The sequence below is a fragment of the Muscardinus avellanarius genome, assembly GCF_963383645.1.
Source record: "Muscardinus avellanarius genome assembly, chromosome: 2".
In the NCBI taxonomy this organism is placed as follows: domain Eukaryota; kingdom Metazoa; phylum Chordata; class Mammalia; order Rodentia; family Gliridae; genus Muscardinus; species Muscardinus avellanarius.
In genome coordinates, this window is record NC_137787.1 from 22,646,478 (window position 1) to 22,664,745 (window position 18,268).

An 18,268-nucleotide genomic window follows, 5' to 3' on the forward strand; every position below is an offset into this window, starting at 1 on the left:
TAAAGAATGTGAATTACTACTAGTACAAGTCACTGTCTCCTTTTAAAGCCAGGAGATTAGGGTTAATTGAGCCCCTAAGCAAGCCCCTACCTAGTGACATGGAATGGCAGTGCTGGTGTCCCACTGGGCTTGGACGACACAGCACTGAGGCATAACAAGAGGAACACAGACCTTACAAAGAAAATATTTTAATGAATTCCGTGATTTTTATATGCTTTTTTTGAGGGGGGCTCTTAAAAGGGAGAGGTAAAACTGTCCCAGTTATCAAAAAATTCAAATCTCTTTTTCTTTGGTGGACTGTCCTCCCCGGCACTTCCGTCCAGGGCACCTCCTGAAGCACTTCCTGGGTCAAAGGACTCGGCCGCCTCCAGGAGTTCCTTGTCACTGCCATCTTCCTCAAAGGACTTTTGGAACAGGTCATAGATCGTCTGCTGCTTTGGGTCCTACATCAGAGAAGGAAAAGATGAGAGGAATAACCCCAGCTCCAACACTGCCCTCCACACTGTAGCTGGCGAGAGAGCTCCAAGGGGAGAGATGGCACATCTTAGGACAGCCACAAAAACAGATAAATAAAAATAAAAATATGCAGGGCATGGTGGTGCACGCTTATAATCCCAGTACTTGGCCGGGCGTGGTGGCGCACGCTTGTAATCCCAGCATTCAGGGGGCTGAGACCAGAGGATCGTGGTTCGCAGACAGCCTCAGCTACTTAGTGAGGCCCTCTGCAACTCAGTGAGACCTGGTTTCAAAATAAAAGAATAAAAAAATAGGGCAGGGGGTATAGCTCAGAGGCCAATGCCCCTGGGTTCGATCCCCAGACCCACACACACACACAAAAAAAATCCCAGTACTTGGGAGGCTGAGACAGGGGGATCCTGGTTTGAGGCCAGCCTCAGCTATTTATTTTTGTGTGTGGTCCTGGGGGTGGAACCCAGGGGCTTTCTACCTCTGGGCTACACTTCCAGACCTATTTTATACTGCATTTGGAGATAGGGTCTCACTAAGTTGCTGAGAGCCTCACTAAGTAGCCAAGGCTGGCTTTGAACCTGTGTGATCCTCCCGTCTCAGCTTCCCAAGCGCGCTGGGATTACAAGCATGCGCCACCACTCCTGGCTCAGCCTCAGCTATTTAGTGAGGCCCTCTGCAACTTAGTAAGACCCTGTTTCAAAATAAAGAATAAAAAATCAGGCTAGGGGTGTAGTTTGGAGGTAGAATGCCCCTGTCAATCCCCAGCACCACAAAAAATAAAAAATGAAAATGAAAATAAATAGCTATGTGGTGCTGAGTACAGATCCCCTCAGTAAAGCGCTCAGCAGTGCCGTGGCCTCCTGCTTCCTGACATCTTCTCTGTGCTCACTGGATTAGAAACAAAAAGAAATGGCTGTGACAGCAACACAGAAGCTGCACTAACACTCTAATTTATGCTGCGAATGTTTTCTCCCTCCTCACTTTCCAGATCAGGATTTCAGTATTAAAATAGCCTGACAGCTCCCTTCCTCCAAAGTCTTTCTAAACCGAAGGGTTAGTTGTGCGATAATGCGATGCCCAGATCTATGTGTTCAGCCACGGGTTATACCTCATTTTCCATGGCCACCTGTCCCCACTTCTGATGCCTTGGAAGCCACACGTTACCAAAATGCCCACCAGCTGCCTCCATCCACTGACAGGCTGCAGCAGCAAACGCAGGGCCAGCAGGACAGCCGCCACACGGACGGCTCACTGCCAACCCTCTGCCGATCCTCCCTAGTCCACATTCTAACCCTGCCCATCTTCCAACCCAGAGGCACATTTTCAACATCCCCACTTCACCCCACAGTTCCACAAAATTAAACTATTTAAAATCAGAATGATCTGTGAGCTTACTCCCACATCCCCAATAATCTGAGTTTGGGGAGTCTACCAACATTCTCCTAGTCTCCCTGCTTGAAACCAAGGCACCTGAGTCCTTAGACTTTGCAAGTGTTTCTCCATCACTCTCTCCCATCCAGTCCCTCGCTTGACTCGGGCCACATCCTTCGGTACCTGCAGGGGACCAAGTTAGCGAAGGCTCAGCTCTGCCTCAGGCGCCTTCCCACCTCCGCCGCAGCCCCCAGGTCTCTGCCAGCCCAACTCCTCAGTTATCCTTGAACAAGATGTTCCTTTGTGGCCTTTGGGCTTGCCTGTGTCCACCTCAGCGTGTCTAAAGGCGCTACCCTGGCTTTTCAGGCCTTTTATAATTAAGGCTTAACAAAACTGGGCACTATTTCCCAACTCTCTCCCTCTCCCACCCCTCTCTCTCTAGACCTTCTTACGTTTTATTTTGAGACAGGATCTCACTCAATTACCCAGGCTGGCCTTAAATTTGTAACCCCAACTCTGCCTTGCCTCCTGAGTCCCTGGGATTACAGGGATGTGCCACTTGTCCCTGGCTCCTCACCATTTCTTACAGAATCTCTTCCCATCGATGAAGTTACCTTAATCAAATGGTTAGGGGAACATGGCACAAGAATTCCAGATTAACCTATACCCCATCTCCTTCCTTTTAGGGCTCTAGCCTTTTGGAGCAGAGGGTGATAATTAAGGCTGGTTCCAAGAACGTTCCACGTGTCTTCCTGAAGGATGTTCTCATCAGCCTCTTTCTGAACAAGTACGATGTCAAGGAAGCCCTGCAAGGTGGCCTGCCCTAGGTGAAAACACCTGTTAAAGTGCATTTGATTATGCTAATGGCAATACTATATGCTAACCTGGAGCATGCATAATTAATTGGAAGTTCCAAGATCAGATTAATATTTCATTTCCCCTCTCAGAAGGAAGGCTATCTTGCTGAGACATAACTCCTTTGCTTTTGTCTCCTGTGAAGGAGGCCACGTTTTCTTTTACTAGTTAATGAAATTTTCATTCCTATCTCAACAGGAATAAGTTTATATACTTACTAATAAAAATAGTGATGTCTCATTAACACTATCTTGCATTCTGCTTCAGGCAGAGATTCTTAGAGAATTCAGTGACCGAGCAAAGGCCAGGATGAGAGAATGCATTCAAGTGAGAATCCTTTAAATAAGTTCAAATGAGAATCTCTTAGAAATAAGGTTCTTTCTTTCCAAAGGGCATATAATAACCTAGGTTCTGTGAGTATATTCACCATTCAACTGAATGAGAGTTCTTTCAAAAGCTTAAAAACGTTATTTAAAAATTGGCTTATTAACTGTTTCTTTTTAAAAGGATAATTTGTTGTTGACATTTAAACTAAATATAAGCTGGGTGTGGTGGCACACACTTGTAATCCCAGCATTTGGGAGGCTGAGACCGGAGGATTGTGGTTTGCGGACAGCCTCAGCTACTTAGTAAGGCTCTTTGCAACTCAGTGAGACTCTGTTTCAAAATAAAGAATAAAAAAATAGGGCTGGGGATATAGCTCGGAGGTAGGATGCCCCTGGGTTCCATCCTTGGTACCACAAAAAAAAATAAAATAAAATAAACTATAGTTTGAGTCTTATTACCCCAGTAATTACATTAGGACTAAAGATTTCTTTCTATGTAAATTTAAATGGATAATCAAATCCTCAGACTCTAAGATTTACCTATAAGATTTTTTTTTGTTTTGTTTTGGTGGTGCTGGAGATAGAACCCAGGGGCATTCTACCTCTGACCTATACCTCCAGTCTTATTTTTTTACTTTGAAACAGGGTCTCATTAAGTTGCTGAGGGCCTCACTTAGTTGCTGAGGCTGGCTTCGAACCTGTGATCCTCCTGTCCCAGCCTCCCAAGTACTGGGATTACAAGTGTGCATCACTATGCCCAAGTGATTTTGTTGATGTAATTCAACTTTTATTTCTTGTTTGGTGATACTGGGGATTGAACCCAGTGCATGCTAGGCAAGCACTCTACCACTGAGCCACATTCCAGCCTATTTATTTTGAGATAGAGTCTTGCTAAATTAACCAGGTTGACCTCAAACTTGCTAGCCTCCTGCTGCCGCCTCCGGCGTAGCTATGACTACGTGAGTGCACTGCCACACCCAGCTTAAACTTCTGATGTTCAGCAGGCGCACAGAGACGAGAACGCACCTCGGTGTTTGGATGGGTTGCACTGTGAGGCCCCCTGGGGGCCTGCATGTCTTCCTGCAGGAGGCTCAGACCTTACCCAAACTCCAGGTCACACTCCAAGTGGCAGACCTTTCCTTGTCAGCCAGCTGAGCGAAGGCAGCAAGCCCTTGGAAGTGTCTGGGCCTCTCGCTCCAGGTGCATGGCTGAGGTGGAGGAGCAGGAAGCGATGGCAGTAACGGGGCGGGCGGGTGCAGCCTGCGCAGGCGCGGTGGGCTCAGGGCTGACCTCGCCAGCCGGCACGCCGCTCAGCACCTCGGACAGGGCAGCCATGGAGGATGCGCACTGGCCTCCCAGTGCTCTAATATGTGGGGAAGATGTCCCAGACGCACTGCTGGCTGGGCCGAGTTGGGAAGACTTCTATCTCGGGCTGGTTTCAATTGTCCTGTAACTTCATTCAAGTGTTACTACTCTGCCATGTCTCAGTTTACTCCTCAATTAAATAGGGAAAACCCTGAGAATAAAATGAAATGAGAAGGAAAAAATGTTCTCTCTTGTTTTGGTGATTGAACCCAGGCCTGGGTTCAATCGAACTCCGAGCTACACCTCAAGCCCTATTTTATTCTTTGTTTTGAAACAGGATCTCATTAAGTTGCAGAGGCCCTCATTAAGTAGCCTTGAACATGCCATCCTCCTGTCTCAGTCTCCCAAGTACTGGTATCGCAAGCCACAGTGCCCATTTTAAACATGTTGTTCTGGGGATGAGCTCCACGGTAGCCCTGCTGTGACTGGGGCTGCAGTGGACCATTCCAGGCACCGGGACAGCTGCCACAGAGAGTTCTCCATCAGTTTCTAAGGCCTGATAGAAGAGGCAGCATTGGGAAGCCGTGGTTTTTCAGATCACGTGAGGGCATGTGAGAAGCAGTTGGAGTTAATGCCCTCGCCTCCAGGAGGGACACACACTGTAGGCCCATGGTTCTCATGGGCTGGGGAGGTCCCCAAGAGAAATTCACACCTTCCCAGGCTGACAGCTTAAGGCCTCCCTCTGCTCGGGTGTCAGGGTTACCTTGTAGACGTAATCAGTGGCTTCTGTCATTTCTGAGAAATTGGTCTCAGAGAGCCCGGCTTCCCCCAGCACTTTAATCTTCTCTTGAATCAGGGGCCTGTGGGGGAGAAATGAGCTCAGTGAGGACCACACACAGCGCCAGCAGCGATTAAACTGTGGCCCCTCCCGACCCTGCTGGGACAGCTTCGCGTCTCCGCACCTCGAGGCACACACATCCACCCTCTCAACTGGACACATCCTCCAATTTAGGGCTCATAATCTCAGGTCTCAAATTCCTTCTTTTCTCCCCCCTCCCCCCCTCTCTTTCTTTCTTTCTTGCAGGTCTGGGGATGGAACCGAGGGGCAAGCTACACCACCTGCTCTATATTTTATTCTTTATTTTGAAACAGGGTCTCACTAAGTTGCAGAGGGTCTTACTAAGTAGCTGAGGCTGGCCACAAACCGTGATCCTCCGGTCTCAGCCTCCTGAATGCTGGGATTACAAGCGTGCGCCACCACACTCTGAAATTCTTTCTAATGGAAGCTGTGTAGGAAATAATTGCTGCCTAATTACAATGACACTTTGGACCTGGTGACTTTATGAGCTGCCCAACTAACAAGTCCACCGAAGCAGCAGAGGGAAGCAGAGGGACCTGCACGTGCTGTCAAAGGATAAGACCCCTTAGTCAGGGAACAAGAAAAATAACAAGATAATCAAAAAACTTAACACCAGGGGAGGGGAAGTAGGATGGGAAAGAGCATGGCAGGAATTTTTGCTTAGGTAACACACACACCCCCGGGTTGGAAATGTGACCCTAGCTCTGCTAATAAAGCCCCACGCGGTGCAGGGCGAGCCCCTTCCCCCCTGTGTCCAGCAGCGGCACTGTAAGATGTGTAAGATGTGGTCTATCGCATCACACATCATAAAAGAGGAAAGGGGGCGGTCTCCGTCCTAACAAGCGCCTTCATGGCTGGGAATTGTGTTTTACAAAGCCCACCTCATTTATGTTTCATTACAATCAGTTTCTAATCAGTTCCTTTCCCTGTCTCAGGCCAGTGGGGAAGGAGCTACTTTCCTTTATTCCTACGAGGTCTCCCAATGATGGAGACCAAACATGGTCCTTATGAAGAGAGGGAGGCATTCCAAATGAGTCTTCTCTGTGGACCCCCGAAGGCCTCAGCAGAAGTGGAAGCACACAAGGGGCAGAAAAAACACGTCTCTGTGTGCACCCCGCTCAGCTCCAGACCCCGGTGCCCAGCCAGGCGTACCAGAGGTAATCGTCTGCTGTGCCTTTTGCCACCAGGTAGTGGATGCCCACGGAGCTTGTCTGCCCGATGCGGTGCACTCGGTCCTCAGCCTGGATCAGCACCTGCATACCCAGGGACCAAGACAGCTAGTGAAGAGCTGAAGCAGCCCGGCCACGCAGCACTGGGCATTTGCTCCCCAGCCCTTCTCCCCCTAGGGCATTTCACACCCGAGATGTGAAACATCGCATCCAAGATAGACCATATACAACTGGAGGTGGGATGGTATTTTCACGCAGGGGGAACCCCATAATAAATAACCAAAAGCATTGCTTTTGTTATGAATGGCTTCAATCTCAAAGTCTACCTAAAACTAAAGCAGTCTCTGATGTGTGGCCAGTAAAGGCCATACCACAGCAGAACATCAGAGGGAAATAACTTTATGATGCTTAGAAGGACATTTTATGAGTTCAAACAAATGACTCAGATCTGCTGTGATGGCCCTCCGTGGGTCAAGTGAGGTCGGGGCATGGGATGATGTCCAGGGGCACCAGCGTCGTTACTCAGGGAGGCCCCTGGGCTAAAGCAGCTCACAGTGATGACTAATAAACAGGACGAGGGTAGAAAGTAGGGCCCGGCCTGCACCCCACTGCTGCTACAGGTGCCCCTGGGTGCAGCTGTGCAGCCCTGGCTCTCCTCTCGGGCTCTCAGTGCCCCAGTTTCCTCAGAGGAAGGATAAAGTTTAAGATGCCCCTTAGCCCTCTAAAACTCTGATTCTTCCATTGATAAAGCAGAGTCAATAATCCTACAGGTTGCTGTGAAGATCTAAAAGCTAGCCAACAGACCTGTGGTGCGTTGAAGGAATGAAAATGCTGTGTGATGACATAAACATGGCCGCGAGGGCAAATGGAAATAGAACTAAACAGAGCCGCCTAGGGAAGGCTCACGGAAACCACGTCCTCCTGGCCGACACCGGCTGCCGGGCCCCCGCCAGCCTCGAGCACCTGAGGGGATTCCAGCCCACTGTCCCTTACCCCTGGGTTCCAGAACAGCTCAGCGAACACCACCAGGTCAGCAGAGGAGAAGGTGAGGCCCATGTTGGCGGCGGTGATGGACAGCACCGCCACTGCATGCCTCTCAGACAGCTGGAAGCGCCGACACAGGTCCTCCCGGTCCGCGGAGGGCGTGGAGCCATCGATGCGGATGTGCTGCACGTTCTGTGGGGACAAGGGGCCAGGGTGGGCTGCGGCGCTGACCAGGCGCGGCCGAGCCAGCCGAGGCACTGAGCAGCCCTCCGCTTTCCATTTCCCTTGGGGCTCTTGCAGCCCCTGTAAGCTCATATTCACCTCTCTCCTTTCCTCAGGTTCTCTCTCCTCCTTCCCTTCCTTCCTTTCTTTCCTATGGTCCTGGGGATGGAACCAGGGGGCATTCTACTTCTGAGCTACACCCTCAGCCTTACTTGAATCTTTTTCTTTTGAAACAAGGTCTCCTAAGTAGCTAAGGCTGGTCTCCGACCTGGAATCCTCCTGTCTCAGCTTCCCAAGTACTGGGATTCCAAGTGTGCGCCACCCAGCTCTGTCTCACAGCTACTCATCTGTCCTGCATTTCTGGAATGTTCCATTTTATGAGTGTGCTGTGTTACTCTTTGGTATGCGCACTTTCATCCGGGATCACTCTGGAGAGTCATCCGAGCTGCTGCCTGGATCCGTGGTCTGTTCTTTGTGATTGCAGACGAGGCTCCACAGTACATACGTATCACAGTTTCACCTCCATGTGCTGAGGGACACGGCGGCAGATCCTTTTGGGGACTACTACAGACAAAGCTTCTGGGTACATCTGTGTACAGGGTTTTTTTCTTTTCTTTTTCTTTTTTTTTTGTGGTACTGGGGATGGAACCCAGGGCCATTTTGCCTCTAAGCTACACTCCCAGCACTATTTTTTAGTCCTTTTTATTTTTGAAACAGGGTCTCACTGAGTTGCGGAGAACTTCACTAAGTAGCTGAGGCTGCTGTGAACCACAATCCTCCGGTTTCTGCCTCCTGGATGCTAGATTGCAAGTGTGCGGCACCACGCCTGGCCTCTGTGTACAGGTTTTTGTGTAAACCTACATTTTCCTTTCTCTGACAAAACTGCCCAGGAGTCAATTGCTGGTTGTATGGAAATTGCAGGTTTAGTTTAGCTATCTTCTTTTAAGAGGTATTCATTGTCAAATGAGAAGCATTGTAATAAAAACAAAAATATTAATAACCTTACTACTCTATTTTCTTCCTTTCACTCTTTTCTCGGTGTGTACAGTATCTCTGTGTATGTGTGTATGTGTGTGGGGGGGTGCTGGGGATTTAATCCGGGGGCACTCTACCACTGAGCTACACTTGTCTCAGGTCTTTTTATTTTCTTTGGTACTGGGGATGGAACCTAGGGGATTTCTACCTCAGGGCTACACTCCCAGACCAAGTTTATATTTTATTTGGAAACAGGGTCTCACTAAGTTGCTAAAAGCCTCACTATTAGCTGAGGCTGGCTTTGAACCTGCGCAATCCTCCTGTCTCAGCCTCCCAAGAACTGGGATTTAAAGTGTGCCGCCACCATGCCTGGCTAGGTCTTTTAATTTTGAAACAAGGTCTCAACTAAGTTACCAACACTGACCTAGAATCTAGGGTCCTCCTGTCTCAGCCTCCCAGGTACTGGGATTGTAGGTCTGTGCCACTATGCTTGCTGTGTCATATCTTTTAAATAAAGTTTGTTTGTTTGTTTTGTGGTACTGGGGTTTCTGGAAGCCCTTCTACCTCCCAGCTACACTCCCAGACCTATTTTATACTTTTTTATTTAGAAACAGGGTTTCTTAAGCCAGCGCAGCTGGCTTCGAACCTGCGCAATCCTCCTGTCTCCGCCTCCGAAGCCCGGGGTTTACAAGCGTGCACCACCACGCCCGGCTTAAATAGTTTTATATCCTCTTTTCCCCCAATAAATATTGTATTGTAAATGAACTAAACTATTAGAAAGTTTAAAAAAATCTGATTTTTAATGGCTACATTTCATTATGTGGCAGAGCATAATTTGCCCATTCTTTCCTTTCTGCAAACGTTAGAGCTTCTAAATTTCCCTGAAAAAGGATAGGTTGGCAGAAGCCCATCAATAGGTGAGTGGATTAAAAAAAAAAAAGGTATAAAAAAGTAAAATTGACTTCCGGGAAGACGGCGACCGAGAAAAGCGGGGCTTAAGAGCCCCGCTAACAACCAATCTCCATTACCACAAAATCAGCACCTTTCATAGCCAGAAAACACCATCACCAGAGAAACAAAAAAATCACCAGGCTCCAGAGAGGAAGGGGACTCAGAACGGAGCTCAGAGCCACAGAGGAGATACACCGGCCTCATGCCCGAGGACGCGGAAGCAGCGAGTTCACTGGACAGCTACAGTGAGCCGAGGTGAGCCGCTGCGGAACAGCCGGGCGGGATTTTTCGGCACAGGGAGCATCCAAAGCTCCCAGTGGCTGAGCTCAGCACACGCTGCAGGGACTCAGAGCGGAGCTCAAAAACAGAGAACAAATACGCCAGCCTCACGGCCGAAGGTGTGGCAGCGGCGCCATATTGCCACCGGCGGCAGCAGCAGCAAATTCACCGAGTCCACTGCAGCTCGATCTGTGTATTCAACAACAGTGAGTCAAATTGCGGGCCCCAAAGGAGAAATCCCAGTACTGCACTCCCAGGGACTTGACCCAGTGGGGGAGTGGCGGTGGCAGAGATATCACACCATAGGAGAACGTGCAACCTGGCACCCCCCCCATAGTCTAAAGCAGCCTCTATCGACTCCCTGGGTCTGAAACTCTGTGATACAACTCAGTAAAGGAGTAGTGGGGTCTGAGATACCACAGACTCGAGATCCAGAGCACCTTAAGTGAAATCATAGTGACCCAAGGGAAGAACCCAGAGAAGGCACAAACTTCCGAAATCATGGGAAAGAGGAATAACAATGGAACAATGAATGCCCACAACCCCACAACATCAGAACCTGATAAAACAGAAATTCAGAGATTTCTAGAAGATCAAATCAGGAAAATAACTGTAGAAATAATAGAGGTGTTTCAAAAAGAATTCAGAGAGAGCCAAAAAGAGATAAAGGATGCAATTAATGAAGTAAAGTCCTCAATTCAAAGTACAAACAACTGATTAGACCACATTGAGAATAGAATATCGCTCTTAGAAGATGATCAATCCAAAAATGAATGCATAGTTTCTAATCTAGAAAAAAATATCCGACAGCAGGAATCTGACATTGAAGAAATATGGGCCCATTTTAAGAGAGCTAACCTAAGAATAATTGGAATAGAGGAGGGAAAAGAAGGTGAAACCAAAGGGATCAACAATCTCTTCAAGGAAGTAATAGCAGAAAATTTTCCAAACATAGAGCAAGAGGTCGATATACAGGTCCAGGAAACTTATAGAACTCCCTTTAGACAGGATCGGAGAAGAGGATCCCCACGCCACATAATTGTCAAAATGACCAATGTGGAAGCCAAGCAGAGAATCTTAAAGGCAACAAAAACAAAGGGCCAAGTGACATTCAGAGGCAAACCAATTAGAATCACTCCAGACTTCCCAAACCAAGTCATGAGAGCCAGAAGGGCTTGGAGTAACATATTCCAAACTCTGAAAGAAAACAACTTCCAGCCAAACATTTCCTACCCAGCAAAACTTTCTATCATATTAGATGGAGAAATAAGAAGCTTCCATGACAAACAGAAACTGAAGGAATTTATGTCTTCAAAACCAGCACTAGAGAAAATACTCAAAGAAATTAACTACAAAGAAGAAATAGGTAACACACACCAGAACCAGAGAAACAAGATTTTCCATCCAACACACAACTAAGATTAGTTATCTGTGGAGATTCATTACTTATGTTAGTCTTTTACCTATCTCTAAATTGTATTGTTTGCTTTTATTGTTGTTAATTTTTAGGAATTCTAGTTGGAATATTAATATACCTTCAGATATAGCATTTAGATATATTTTATCCCATTCAACCAGTAACTTTTAACTCTGTTTACATTGTCTTTGGATATACAATATTTTTTTTTTACTTTTAGGGAGTCTGTATACTCTTCTGTTGCCTGTGCCATTGAAATCATATCCAAGAAATGACTGCCAATTTCAATGTTGTGAGGTTTTATGACCCAGATTTTCTTCTAAAAGTTTATAGTCTTAAGATTTATAGTTAGGCCTTTTATCTATTTTGAGTTAATATTTGTATATGGTGTTAGGTAAGGGTCCAATTTTATTCTTTTTCATGTAATTATTTTTCAACAATATTTAGTTAAAAGATTGTTATTTTCCCCACCAAATGTTCGTGGAAACCTTGTCAAAAATAACTTGACAATATATGAAAGAATTTAGCTCTAGGATTTTATTTAACTCCAATGGTTTATATATCTGCCTCTGGAACAGTACTATACTGTTTCAATTATTGTAGCTTTATATGGTTTGAAATCAGAAAATATATATCTTCTAGCTTTGTTCTTTTTTGAGATCGTTTTGAGTATCTAGAGTCCATATTCTATATTAGGATAGATTTTTTTCTGAAAAATAAATATATAAATATATGATAGTTTCACCTAAAAAAAAAAGAAAAGAAAAAAATATTCTCTGGTAAGAAAGAAAGCAAAAAGAAATATTGAAATGTTATCTTTAAGTTATCAAAAGCTTGGTTTCAGACAAATGAAACTGTTATGTGAGATTATCATTTTTAATTTTGGATAAATTGCTATAATACTAGATGTCAACCACTAAGCCAAGCATGGGAAGGAGGGATGGGGAGGGAACGGGGTGGGGATCGGGTGGGGGCTGACTGGACAATGTGTGCATGTATGTCTACAAAAGTTTGTATCCCACTATGATGTATGAATACAGTGCACCAATACAAAATTAAAAAATTAAAAAATAAAAAATAAAAAAAATAAAAAAGTAAAATTAAAAAACTGTGAGCCGGACGTGGTGGCACATGCTTGTAATCCTAGTACTTGGGAGGCTGAGACAAGTACTCAGTAGTTTTGTGGCCAGCCTCAGCTACTTAGTGAGACCCTCTGCAATGTAGTAAGACCTGTTTCCAAATAAAGAATAAAAAATAGGGCTGGGGGTGTAGCTTGGAGGTAGAGTGCCCCTGGGTCCAATTCCTAGTTCCAAAAAACACCCCAAAAGACCCCAACTGTAGCATATCTGTACAATGAGATATTAGCTCTGAGTAGAAATAAACTGTCTAAATACACAAGGATGACTCCCAAATACACCAAGTGAAAGAAACCAGACCAAAAATGAAAAGTATATCTGGAATTATTCCACATTTTATAAAATTCTAAAAAGTGCAAACTAATCCACAGTACCAGCAGATCAATGGAGCCTGGGGATGGGGAGCGGGAAGGTGCCGAAGGGGAGGGGTGATGGTGTGCTCACTGACTCCTAAATAAAATTATGAAAATTAAAAAAAATTCAAAGGCTGGGTTTGCCAACATTTCCTCAGATTACTACAAATCAAAGTACTATCCACTAAAAGGGAAGTTGAAGGCTCCTGATAGCATCTCCAGATTGCTTGGCATAAATAACGGATGAGCGAGTAATCTGGGTGTGCACCCACAACGGCGAGTACCACATACCTCTAAAACTTTGGCTGGTTTGATGCAATTAAACAAAGTTTTAGCACTTATTTTATTACTAGAAGAACTGAATTTTCAGATCTTTTAATTAGTCACTAACGTTACTTCTCTGATAAACTCTCTATTCATATACTTCAGCCATTTTTTATTTTTACTTGGAGTTAGCGCTATTTTTACATGTAACTGTCATTATTTGTATTTCATACAGATTTTTATTAGTCTTCCTACCTTATTTCCTTATACTAAATTTTGTTTTGTTTTCCTAATGCTGTGTGTGTGTGTGTGTGTGTGTGTGTGTGTGTGTGTATGGGTGTGTGTGTCATGCCAGGGATTAAATTCAGGCAAGTTCCACCTCGGAGCTAGAATACCAGCCATGTTTTATTTTTTAAGTTGAAACAGGGTCTCCCTAAGTTGCTGAGGCTGGCCTCAAACCTGCCATTCTCTTGTTTCAGCCTCTCAAGTAGAATTACAGAAGTAATTCTATAATTACAAAAGTAGGCCACTGCACGTGGCTCCAAATGCTCTTTTATTTTATGTTTAAAAATATCTAGACCCTATTTCAAAATAAAAAATATGGCTGGGGATGCAGCTAGGCGGTAGAATGCCCCTGGGTTCAATCCCCAGTACTACAATCTATACATATATATACTCATAATATTATATTATAATATTATATGTTATAATATATTATATAATTTTTAAAAAGTAGCAAGGATATCTTTTATGCTGCGGTGAGGTTATCACTTTGGATAACTGACTACCCTGGAGGGCAGTTTGATGACACCTAGTAAGACTGAAGATGAGCCTGTCCAGGGCCACGCAGAGCTCAGCAGTACAGACACAAGACAGGTGGAAACACACGGGCAAATATAAAACCAGCTGAGCAAGAGCAAAACTATAAAACAACTCAGTGTCCATCAGCTCCATCAGCAAGAGGACAAACTGCTACAAGGTCATCCCGGGAGTTACGGTTCAGCAGCTAAAATGAAGGAAGGCACTACATGTTATGCTCTGTGGAGAAGCCTGGGAACAGTGTTGAGAAAAACAGCAAATTGCAGGATACTTATCTGCACTTATGCAAATTTAAAAATATGTACAAAAGGATACTATGTATATATCTACACAGACTACATGGACTATCGATATCTCTCTATATAGTCTCCTTTTGTATATACTTAAAAATATAGAAATGATTTCTTTTAATACTAGGGATTGAATCCAGGGGCACTCTACCTCTCAGCTACAACCCAGCCCCCCCCCCCCCTTTTTACTGTTTTATTTTGAAACAGGATCTCAGTAAATTGCTGAGGGTTTCACTAAGTTGCTGAGGCTGGCTTTGAACCTATAATCATCCTATCTCAGCTTCTAAATACTGGGATTACATGAAGGCATCATCATGCCTGGCTGAAACCATATGTTCTTTAAGGATACATACTTGCAGAATAAAGTATGATAATATGGAAAGAAAGGAGACAAAATTTCAGGACAGTGATGCTATTTATTTCTGGGGGGAAAAAGGGGGGTGGAATTAAAATACTAAGAGGGCTAAGTATTTCAGAAAAATAAACATGAACAGGAAGATGGCAAGTTCAAGGCAAGCCTGGGCAACTCAGCAAGTCCTATCTCAAAATAAAAAGCAAGAACTGGGATGTAGCTCAGGGGTAGAATAACCTTAGGTTCAATGAACATTCTTGGAAACCCATCTAGGCATTTTTGTTCACTTTCCTGAGAGCTGTAAAACTCACACTGAGGTCTGCACACTGTTCTATACAATTAACAAAGGCGCTTGGATAGTAACAAGGGGGAACAAGAGAAAGAAAAAAGAGACATTCAAACAAACACTGGTCTCCCCAAAAGAGAACACGTTTTGCTATCTCCTCTCTGGCCCTTTTTATAATTATGTATGCAGAATACTGGAAGAGACACTAAGAGAAACTCCCCAAGAGACTCCTGGGATATCTGTTTAGAGTATGGAGGTAGTTAAAGTGACAGAGCTGGGGAAATATGTGGTTCTTTAAGGATAACTTTCTCGTAGAACCCACCGTGGTTCTATAAGAACTCTTTTTCAGGAAGCCTTCAGAAATCAGAGGGGATAGCACGCACTTATAATCCCAGTACCTGGGAAGCGAAAACAGGAGGATTGCAAGGTCAAGACCAGCCCAACAACTTAGCGAGGCCCTGAACAACTTGGCAAGACTGTTTCAAAATAAAATATGAAAAGGAGTAGGTGTGGAGCTCAGGGGTAGACTGCCCCTTGTTTCAATGCCCAGCACTACAAAAAAAAAAAGCAAAAAAAAAACCTCAGCAGTGTTTCTAGAAACCCTTGCTGCACTTCTCTCCTTAGACCTTACCGAGCCGGTTCAGAACAACTCAGCTCATACATTCGTTGTGCTGGATTTCAGAAGGAACTTACCTTTCTTTCAAGCTCTGCAGTAATTGCATCCAGAACCACCTTGTGGTGTGCAAACACGAGAAACTTCTCTCTCCCGCTTTCCAGAAGGTCCAGGATATACTCACTGCATTTGACAATGACAACAAAACGGGTCAAGCACATATTCACCCGGCTGAAAATTAATGAAACGCCCGCGCATCACAGCCGCACCGTCAAGCTTCCTGCCCTCCCCGGTCCACCTGAGAGCCGGCCTCTCCCTTCCCTCATACAAGGTCCTATGAGCAGAAGCAACATGAGCACTGGGGGGAGGAGGCCGTCTTCATCGCACACAGACAAAGAACTGAAGCATCCCACGGCTTACGTGCCTGGCGTGTTATCAGAACATTCTTATTACCTAGGATCATAGAAATGAACAGCTCTCACTTTAGCTGCTACAATCACTATAATCTGTTGTTGATTCAAATAGAAGTGTCTATGCAGATCTGTGATGCCTGGGTAGAGGCTGTTGGCAGTAAGTACATTTCTGGAAGCTCAGTCTTGAGATCTAAGCAGGATGCTGAAGGGCACTGAGGGAAGGTGCTGCTGCTCCCTTCCACTTGGGCCTCAGGTCAGGCCGGCGATGGCTGACTTCTCCAAGGTAAAGGAACATGGTGGGGAGGAGCACGGTTTTTTTGATTTTCGTTTCATTACCTCTCCCCTCCAAACACCGTTATCTTTTAACTTCCCACTTCTCATCTTTAAACTTAAAGGAAGGCCGCCATTCCCAGGGAGCTGCAGGGTGGGGACCGACTGCTCATCTGACCCTCTCTAGGTTCCTCGGGATCAGTGCCTTGTAGAGGGTCCACAACCCAGAGCAGAGGGAAGCAGCACAGGTAACTGCTGTTCACCAGCTCCCCTGGAGGGACAGGAAAACACTAGCCCAGCCTGTTGTCATTCCTAGACACAGGCCTGTCTACCTGGGGCACAGAGCAGACAAGGCCCATATTAAAGAAGGTCAAATCTCATCGCATCTCATGGTGGTGCATGCCTGTAATCTCAGTACTTGGGAGGCTGAGACAGGAAGATCACAGGTTTGAGGCCAACCTCAGCAACTTAGCAAGACTCCCAGCAACCTGGCAAGACCTTGTTTCAAAACAAAAAATAATAAGCCAGGTGTGGTGGCACACACTTGTAATCCCAAGCCTCAGCTACTTAGTGAGGCCCTTTGCAATTTAGTAAGACCCTGTTTCAAAATAAAGAATAAAAAGTAGGTCAGGGGGTATAGCTCAGAGGTCAAATGCCCCTGGGTTCCATCCCCAGACCCACAATAAAGAAAGAAAGAAAGAAAGAAAGAAAGAAAGAAAGAAAGAAAGAAAGAAAGAATTAAGTAAAAATAAAACGGGCTGAGGGTATAGCACAGAGATAGAATGCCCCTGGGTTCAATCCCTAGTAACACACACACACACACACACACACACACACACACACACACCTAACAGCTTCCTATTATCGTCAGGTATTGAAAAGGTGTTTAGGTTGTTCTCTAAACACCTAAGAATTATTTTCCAATAATGCATGAGTCTTCAAGGTACCAGATTTGAGTTCTAGTGCAATCTAATTATTTTGAGACACATAAAACTTGCCATGACAAAAGTGAAAAAGTTTATTGCTGTAGCATCAAAAATCACAGGCCCACAAAATCCACTTGGTGCGCTCATGAATCCCTCCAGCCTCCTCTCCTAGTGCCTCTTTCCCCTCTGCATCCGACATAGCTGTACTGCTCTACCTGCTATGAGTCCCTCAGTTACTAGGCTGGAATTGTTTGCCTACCACAATAACCTTGGCCATTATACTATGGGATGCCCGTTAAAGTATAAACAAACAACAGCAAAAGAGGGAAGAAAAACAGCTAGCAGAGGAAATTGAGGTTTTAAAGATTTATAATCTAATTTCCGCCAACTAGACGTGCTGTGGTGATTTACACATTTCCCCCGTGTTTGCATTTTAAAAACGGGGCCGCTGTGAATTTACTGATTCCACAAAGATGCTGTAGGTGTGAAATGAGTTAATAGAGGTAAAATTGTTTGGAAACTAGAAAGCACTACCCAATTCATCATAGGGTTTTGGAAAAGTGTGTATAACATCTAACCAAAGTTTATTTATGAGGTGGTAAAATGGTAAGACTTAAAATTCTAAAGAAAATGGGTGGCTGTGAGCCCAACACTGAAGGGGAGGCACCCACAGACACTGACCCGCACAGGTGCTGGGCTTGGGGGGCAAGAGAGAGGCACCCAGAGACACTGAGCCCCACGGTCCCAGCCTGGAGAGCGAGGCAAAACACAGCCCCACCCCGCCAGCTGCTACTCAGCAGATAAGACACAGGGTGGTGGGTAATTCAGTGAGTTTCTCTCTCTCTCTTTTTTTTTTTTTGGTACTGGGGATTAAAACAGTAACATTCTACCTCTAAGCTATACCCTCAGCCCTATTCATTTTTTGTTTTGAAACAAACTTTCATTCAGTTACAGAGGGTCTCACTAAGGTGCTGAGGCAGGCTAAAAACTGCAGTCCTCTTGTCTCAGCCTCCCAAGTACTGGGATTCCAGGTATGTGCTAATGCTTCTGGCTAATTCAGATTCATTCATTCAGTGGTACTGGGGATTGAATCCAGGGGCATTCTATCTCTGAGCTATACCCATCCCTATTTTTTTTTTTTTTTAAACAAATGGTCTAAGTTGCAGAGGGTCTTGCTATAAGTTGCTGAGGCTGGCCACGAACCTGTGATCCTCCTGTTTCTGCCTCCCAAATACCAAAATTACAGGCATGTGCCCCCATGCCTGGTTCAGATGAGTTTCTGAGAGAGAAGTTTCCAAGCCATAAAAACCACGTCTAGAATTCCTGAGTCCGATAATTGTATCACAGGTGGGAAGGGCAGTGCCC

General features: G+C 45.3%; 1 protein-coding gene across 1 annotated transcript in view; it reads right to left on the reverse strand.

Moving 5' to 3' along the window:
- Window positions 1-233: 233 nt before the first annotated feature.
- SMARCAL1 (SNF2 related chromatin remodeling annealing helicase 1) overlaps window positions 234-18,268 on the reverse strand; it is a gene marked incomplete at both ends in the record, with an annotated part of 58,224 nt that continues 40,189 nt past the window's right edge. Inside the window, 5 exons of the mRNA XM_080689085.1 lie at window positions 234-443; window positions 5,089-5,185; window positions 6,337-6,437; window positions 7,347-7,529; window positions 15,375-15,477. Of these exons, the coding sequence (XP_080545211.1) occupies window positions 234-443; window positions 5,089-5,185; window positions 6,337-6,437; window positions 7,347-7,529; window positions 15,375-15,477 (694 nt within the window). The remainder of the gene's footprint in view (window positions 444-5,088; window positions 5,186-6,336; window positions 6,438-7,346; window positions 7,530-15,374; window positions 15,478-18,268) is intronic.